The sequence below is a fragment of the Lathyrus oleraceus genome, chromosome 6, assembly GCF_024323335.1.
Source record: "Lathyrus oleraceus cultivar Zhongwan6 chromosome 6, CAAS_Psat_ZW6_1.0, whole genome shotgun sequence".
NCBI classification, from domain to species: Eukaryota; Viridiplantae; Streptophyta; class Magnoliopsida; order Fabales; family Fabaceae; genus Lathyrus; species Lathyrus oleraceus.
The window spans coordinates 503,554,881-503,562,719 of record NC_066584.1 but is presented as its reverse complement, the minus strand read 5'-3'; the positions used below and the strand labels follow the sequence as shown (position 1 = coordinate 503,562,719).

The following is a 7,839-nucleotide window of genomic DNA, read 5'->3' as shown; positions in this document are numbered from 1 at the left end:
GTTTCCTGCAGCTGATGAAGGAAAAGAATGCAAATTAGTGGGATCCACCGACTCAAGTTGGTGTAGTGATGCTGAGGATCGCAAATCCACAACGGGCTATGTGTTTATGCTAGGTGGTGCACCAGTTGCTAGGAGTTCGAGAAAGGAGCCAGTAGTGGCATTATCGTCATGCGAAGCAGAATACATAGTTGCTTCTCTTTGTGCATGTCAAGTAACGTGGATGGTGAATATGGTCGAAGAGATAACACCGAAGAGTCATTGAGCAATTACCATGAAGATCGACAACATGTCAACTATCAATCTGACGAAGAATCCGATAGCACATGATCGAAGCAAGCACATCGAGATGAGGTTCTGTTATCTTCGAGAGCAGGTAACAGATGGGAAGATGAATGTGGAACACTACAGAACTGAGAATCAGATTGCAGACATCGTGCAAGTCGAAGTGTTCAGAAAACTAAGAGTTATGATGAATGTAGATAACTTAGACACAATGAATTAGGTGGTGTGTTAAATTGTAATTCCTTGTGTCAAAGCAGGTTGCTCGACAGGAACAAGGAAGTGTCGAACCGCCTAATGTGTTGAGTTGTGTTAGTGTGTCGAAGTGTCGAAACATGTTGATTCACACAGGATTTCGACTTAGGCCTATTTTAGTAATGTTAGCTATTTTGGGCTTTGACTTAAGGTCCAAATTAACCTAAATCTATAAATAGAGCGAGTAACCCTTATTTTTGTAATGAGGTTAATAGAGTATTCATAACATTGTATTCACAATATTTTGCAGTTGCAAAGTGAATAACAAGTTTTCCACAGTTTGTGGATAGAGAGAAACTCTGCAGAATTTTAATTCTTCTTCATTGTTCTTTATTTTCTTTCTTTCTCCATTGTTCTTCTTTTTTCATTACTATTGTGTGAGTAATAACAATCTTGTTCATCACGATTAATTGAAATTTTCCATAGATTTTGGGAGATTTCCAACAAACATATTTTCCAAAAAATCATTATTTATACCCATATGACATGATACTCTCCTATTTTAAATCTCAATTGATTTTCTTTTCTTTCTAAAAACACAAGAAATAGTAAAAAGATATCAACATCGTCACAATAAAAATTAAATGAATTGATTTATTATTGATTGAAAAATATATATTAAACGAAATTGATTATAATAAGTTAACAAATAATTTGCTTCCCAACGAAATTAAAATAATTGAGTTTTATAAAAGAAATATTATTTTTATTTGATAAGAACACTAGTTAATATGATTTATAAAATAAAATAATTTAATCATTAATCAATAGTATTTTGCATGGAGCCTAGCTCCAACTACAGATCTCATTGTAGTCCGAGTCTATGAAAAGGTCAAACAATTTAAGTTAGGCTTTCAATTTAAAATATTTAAATTTAATAATAAATATAAAAAATTATATATTATTAATGTATTATCGGTGTAAAAAATATTATATTGACATTCAATCAAAATATTTTATTTAAAATAAAAGTGTGATGTCACGGGATACACGGTCTCATTGATTGACGGTATAAACATATTTTACACTATCAATACATATTCTTTCTTTTTTTCATTATTTATTGATAAAAGAAATATCTCATATTATTTTAATTTACTTTTAATTTTTTTGACAACAACTTAATTTTTTATATTTATTTTAAAGACGGCGTTAAAATTATTTTAGATTTTAAAAAAAATATCTTTTTCAAATAATTTAGTATTTGAAATATACATTTTTTTTTAAAGTGAACAAAACTCGTTTATATATCTAATTTTCTTATTTTGCATTGAGTCTAGCTTCCAAATAAATAAGTCTAAAAATATGTTATTTAATTTATAATTTAGTCTAAGACTAACTACTTGGATTATAGAATAATAAAAAAAAAACATTTTTAAAAATTAAGTTAATTAAAAAATAAGTTTAAGAACTAATTTCACTTTTATTCCAAAAATAATATGTTTATAATTATTACTCTTTGAAAGTAGCATCTGAATGGGTCAGTCAATAAGTTGAAAATTGAATTATAGATTCTTCTGCTTTGGTCTACATCGCCGGGTTCTCACCGAACCACCCATAATCGCAGCCACATCACCACCACCAATAATCGCAGCCATCATCACCACCACCGCCGCCGCCGCCACCATGTTCCGGAGGAATTGGAATTGTGCTACCTTGTATTCCAGACTCGTCAATTTTTCTTCATCATCTTCTTCGTCTCTTCACAACTTTACTCATCTCCGTTCCTCTTTCTCTTCTTCATCGTCTCCCAATCTCCATCTCACACCTTCTGTTGCCGCCTCTAAATCAACCGATCTTCTCTCCCTCGTTCGCCACTATGGAAACTGCTACTCCGAACTCTCCAAAGCCCGTCTCAGGTTTCACCTCAATAACTTCTATTGTTTTTATTTGTCGCCTAGGTTTTCAGTAGCTGTTATTCTATTTAGTTGCAATACTCTGGTTTATTGCTTTTGATGTTGATTTGATTTATGCTTTTGTTGTTCGGAGACTGCAAATTTTGGATCTTAGGGTTGTTTCTGTTAAAACCTAATTATTAAGAGTAGGGATTCTTACAATTTAGGATAGAATCTGGTAAAAAAAGAGAAATTACTTGAGAAATTGAGTTTGAGAGAGAGGATGGTATTTCTGTAAATGATGATTGATTCATTCATTAGTCTCTTGGTCATAATATAGACATGATTTTGCGTAAGGATGAAACCTTTTGCGCGTAAGATGAACATGAAAGTTCATTCAAGAGTCTTGAAGGAGACAAATGAGGGCATCAAAAGCATTTTGGAAGTGCATTATCTTAACACAGTCAAATCTAAGATTTTATTTGTGTCACAACTAGCAACCAATTTCTTTCCATCTAGTGCTTTTACTTTATCATATACAGGTTCTTCTTCCTCCCCATCCACCACCACTAAGGCTTTGATTGCGAGTTTAGAGGGAGGGGAAGGGAAGGTTGTGAGGAACTAGATTTGTAGAAAAAATCGACAAATCTTTAACATGTTTTGAAATTTAGAATGAAATGAATGGTTTTCACTATTTTATTTTGAATTCAGAATATTATAGCAACATAGAATATATTTGGAGAATTTATGTAAGCCCTCCCAAATCCTCCAAAACTCTCATCCAATACAAATTTTGAATTCCCCAAACTAGGGGGGTTTTATATTATGAATAAAAGTAAACCATCCAAAATCCTCCCTACCAAAATCCTTCAATTCTTTCTCCTCTATTCTTCCCCCTTTTCAAAGCCCTCCCTCTCTCTTCTCCTCCAAACTCCCAAACAAAGCCTAAGAGTTTAAAGCTCGTATGTTTCAATTCAATTGATATCTACGTGTAAAAGGTGCAACACAACACATGCTTAACCGCCACCCCTTTGTTCTCCTTTTTGTAATCTCACAAGCAGTAAAAGTTCTATGAATTTTATTAAACTCAAATTGAGGTGCTTGGTCTTGCGAGTTTGAACTATTTCCGTAGGTGGAATAGTTGAACCCTATCACATGCTTGACAATTGAGAGATGCTGATGAGGAATATTGGAAAGTAATGCATTTCTCCACCCTGTTGTAGCTTGGTAGGCTGGTCCATTTGCTAAGACTATTGCATCTTTTGCTGCCAATGCCACTGTGCCTGCATAAGAAATCACATCTAGACAAGATGCCTCTACTTGTGCCTTGGTTTTTTCTATCACTACACACCCTCTACCCCCTTGATGTGCAACTGCAATGTTTGTTGCTCTCTTATTGTGGACCATTATCAATCATAATTGAACCATCACATCCCTGAACGAAGTAGTCATGAAAATGAGGCCTCAACAAAACAAGCCATGTTGGGTTCATAAGCAACAGTTTCTCTTATAAAAGCATGGACAGTGGGACCTACTTGAAGACATGTGTTGGAGAGTACAAAACTATGAAGCACGGACACTCCAAACACGACCCCTACACTAACACGACAACACCGATAATAATTTGAAAAAATGAATAAGTTAAACGTAATCACAAGTGTTGGTGCAGGTGTCCTACCCCGACACGGACATGAACATGCCGTTTTTCAGAGGTGTCCGTGCTACATAGGTACAAAATGAGTATGCCTTCCAAAATTCAAAAATTTCAAAGATCACAAACTCATCATACTGAATAGGGTGAAATTATTAGAAACAATATGCATTCTATTCAATTCTTTGGACAAATCAAAGCAACCTCAAACCTATTGTAAGTGCACCTACTACTAACAATGGCATTCCAAACAACCACTTGGCACGTTGGCATCATCAAACATATGAAGAACAGTTTGTGACATTGGAAATGAATGCATATCTGAATATTGGGTTACTGTGATACCCTTGGTGGTAACTGACAGAGACAAATTGAGTGACAACGTTGTAACAGTATTAGGTGGTTCCGGTGGCGGTGCAATTGGATGGGGATTTTGTCTCTAATCGATGACCCATCCTTCCTGGTCGGTGTTTATTTGACTGGTTTGCATATGCTTTATATGGAAACATTGGTGCGGGTTTTAATAATTTTGCAAACATTTGTTTTGTATCTTCCAATCCAATTCAGAAATTGCTTACACTGTTGGTAGGATATAGGGTTAAATTGAGGTCAAGCATAGAATTTTGGGTAGTCAACTTTGGAGTCAGCTGAAAATCACCCTGATTTTTCCATATCATCGTCACCGAGCAGCATTGGATCAGAGAAAACTGGAGTTGGATCAGCGGGGAATGCCGATTTTGGTGGAAAGATGTGTGGAGCTGCGGTGTGGTGGTCAAGCTGTAGTTCATGACCTCCCTCTTTGCGTGTTACTCTAGTGGTGGGACTCTTGCAACAGGTGTTGATATGTGCATTTGGGTTGAGCCCGGAATGTGCTGTGTGGGAGATCTTGGGAAATTTCCATTGTTCCCTTAAAACCATTCACATTGCACAACTTGTGTTGAACTCAGTATAGTCACTAAAGAAAACTCCCACGGAGGGAGTCATAATTCCTTCATGGGCAGAACTTTGAATTCTTCTAAGCCTGTCAAGAATTGATCAATAGTAGCTATCATTTTTTGTTGCAATTCATAATATTTTTGTAGCATGATAAGCTCCAACCTTTGATCTCCATTTCTCCGATTTGCATGAGGTTTTGCATAGCATCAACTATGATCGTCAGGTTGAGGCTTGTGATACCAATTGAGATGGGAAATTTGGATCTTAGGGATGATTTCGGAAAAACACAATTCTCAAGAGTAAGGATTCTAATAATTTAGAATAGAATCCAGTAAAAAGAGAAATTACATGAAGAGAAAAATAAAGTTTTAGAGAGAAGAATTATATTTCTGTAATGATGGTTGATTTATTCATTAGAGTCTTGGTCTGGTCATAATATTGGCATGAGCCCTTACAATAAGGAGAATATTCTAACATTTTGTTACTGTGTGAGTATTTGCCAACTCAGCACATAAAACTAAATGGATATACTAACAGTACGTAAATTTTTGTATTGCATTTATTTATAGTTTTCATAGTAATTATTGTTCTACAATACCACATGCATTTTGTTAATTTTTAATGTGAAAAGCATTTTGACTAACTGCTTTATGATTTGATTGTAGCTTGCTCGTGGTTGCAACTTCTGGGACTGGATTTGTGTTGGGGAGTGGTGGTGCTGTTGATCTTTCCGTACTTTCTTATACTTGCTTGGGTACCATGATGGTTGCTGCATCTGCTAGCACTTTAAATCAGGTTGGTTTTTCAAGAGAATATTGGCTTCACTTACTATATACATGTCCTTCGTGTTTTATTTGTTTTTATTTTTAAATATTTATTAGTTCTGATATAAACTTAATTCTAGTACAATTTAATGAATGAGACTAAATGGTAAAAAATTGTTCTTTTCCACTCTTTCGAGCTATGTGATTGTTAGCAACATTCAAGAACATTATGTTCTAAAGCATTTGTTTCCTACTTGTTTAGGAGTTAGGAGGGAAAGGGTGGGGAAGAATGGAAAGGAAGGAGAATCTCTGACCTTGTTTTGGGCAGTATCTTTGGAGGGGAGAGGAGAATACTTACTAGTTGTATTTTCATTGTTTTGAGAGTATTATTATAATTTATAAAGAGATAAAAATGATTTGTGTATTTAATCAGAACTCTGCCAAGTCCCCCTTCCCCCTTAGGGTTTTAGTCCAATGAAGGAAAATAAACTATGCAAAGTGGGGGGTTACTCTCCCTTGGTCCTCTCCCCTTTCTTTTCCTCATACCTTTATCCTCAAAGTCCTCCTTTTCCCAAACAAAACCTTGGATTTTTTTATCAAGACTTCAACATAATGAAATCTATTAAATGGTTGTGTCTATTAGGTGTTTGAGGTAAAAAATGATGCCATAATGAAGAGAACGAATCGGAGGCCATTACCCTCGGGACGCATTACAATACCTCATGCAGTTGGCTGGGCATCGTCTGTTGGTTTGGCTGGCACTGCCTTACTAGCGACACAGGTAGTGAATTTGCTTACAACGTTGATCATATGCTTTTTTTAAACTGTAAACCTCAAATGTATTTCTTACAAAATTCTTTATGTTCTTTGAGGTGAGGGACTAACATTGTATCTTTATGGCAAGGTTGTTCCAGACTAATATGTTAGCTGCCGGGCTTGCTGCCTCCAACCTGATTCTGTATTCATTTGTATATACACCATTGAAGCAGATTCATCCCGTAAATACATGGGTGGGTGCTGTAGTTGGTGCTATTCCACCACTTTTGGGGTAATTGTATACATATTTTATTTTGTTTCTTATGCATTGCAAATGTCAGAGAGTGATATATCTGTGTGTTGTTTTAATCTTTGAACCCTGTGACATGTAGAGTCCCTTTGAATTTAAGCTGTTCCACTCTAAGTTGTGGCGAGAGTAGGAATTTTTTGAGAACTTACAATAACCGGTCACTTTCTATGGTTGAACCAACACACAAGTTGAAAATATTTTTCTACGCTTATTTTTGTTCATGTTATTTCTTGTTTTCTATACATGTAAAACAACAAAAACAACCAAGTATCATCCCACTAAGTTGGGTTGGCTACATGGATCAAACTAAGCCATAATGTTCTATATATTTCTATCCAACTCATTAATCTCGAGATTTTTTTTAATAGTTTCCTATTTTTCTAGGTCTTTCGCTACCTCTAGTTGTATGATTATCCTCCATTTAGTCTACCCTTCTTACTACAAAATCCACATGTCTTCTCTCTACATGCCCAAACCACCTAAGCCTAGTTTCCACCGTTTTTTCTACTATAAGGACTACTCCAACACTCTAATATTTTCATTTCTAATTTATTGTGTCTATAGTCTTACCACTAGTGGTGGCAAACGGGCATATCCGCCACGTTTAGGCCTCCCCGTAAAAGCCCGCAAAAAATGGCGGGGCGGGGCGGGCATAGTTCAGGATGCGAGCCTATAACCCTGGTCTGCCCCGCAAAAAGTGAGGGCGGGGCGGGCCCGCAAGCACTGCATCTTTTAAGCCTAAAAATGCAAAAATGTATGTTAATACGTGTACCCGCAAAATCCCCGCATAAAAAACGGGGTGGGGCGGGCCCGCAAGCACTGCATCTTTTAAGCCTAAAAATGCAAAAATGTATGTTAATACGTGTGCCCGCAAAATCCCCGCATAAAAAACGGGGCGGGGCGGGGCGGGGCGGGGCGGGGCGGACACATTAGAGAGTGCGTGCCCAAACCCTTGGCCCGCCTCACACTAAATTGCGGGCAAAACGGGCATGCACAACGCACCAGACCCATTTTTCCACCCCTACTTACCACTCATCTAATGCACTCATCTAA

The 7,839-nt window shown here is 36.5% G+C and overlaps 1 protein-coding gene across 1 annotated transcript in view; it reads left to right on the top strand.

Annotated features, from left to right (window-relative positions):
- The first annotated feature begins 1,998 nt into the window (after positions 1-1,998).
- Positions 1,999-7,839, top strand: part of LOC127092355 (protoheme IX farnesyltransferase, mitochondrial) — a 7,868-nt gene continuing 2,027 nt past the window's right edge. The window contains exons 1-4 of the mRNA XM_051031212.1: positions 1,999-2,393; positions 5,622-5,751; positions 6,364-6,501; positions 6,635-6,768. Coding sequence (XP_050887169.1) covers positions 2,161-2,393; positions 5,622-5,751; positions 6,364-6,501; positions 6,635-6,768 — 635 coding nt within the window. The 5' untranslated portion in view covers positions 1,999-2,160. The remainder of the gene's footprint in view (positions 2,394-5,621; positions 5,752-6,363; positions 6,502-6,634; positions 6,769-7,839) is intronic.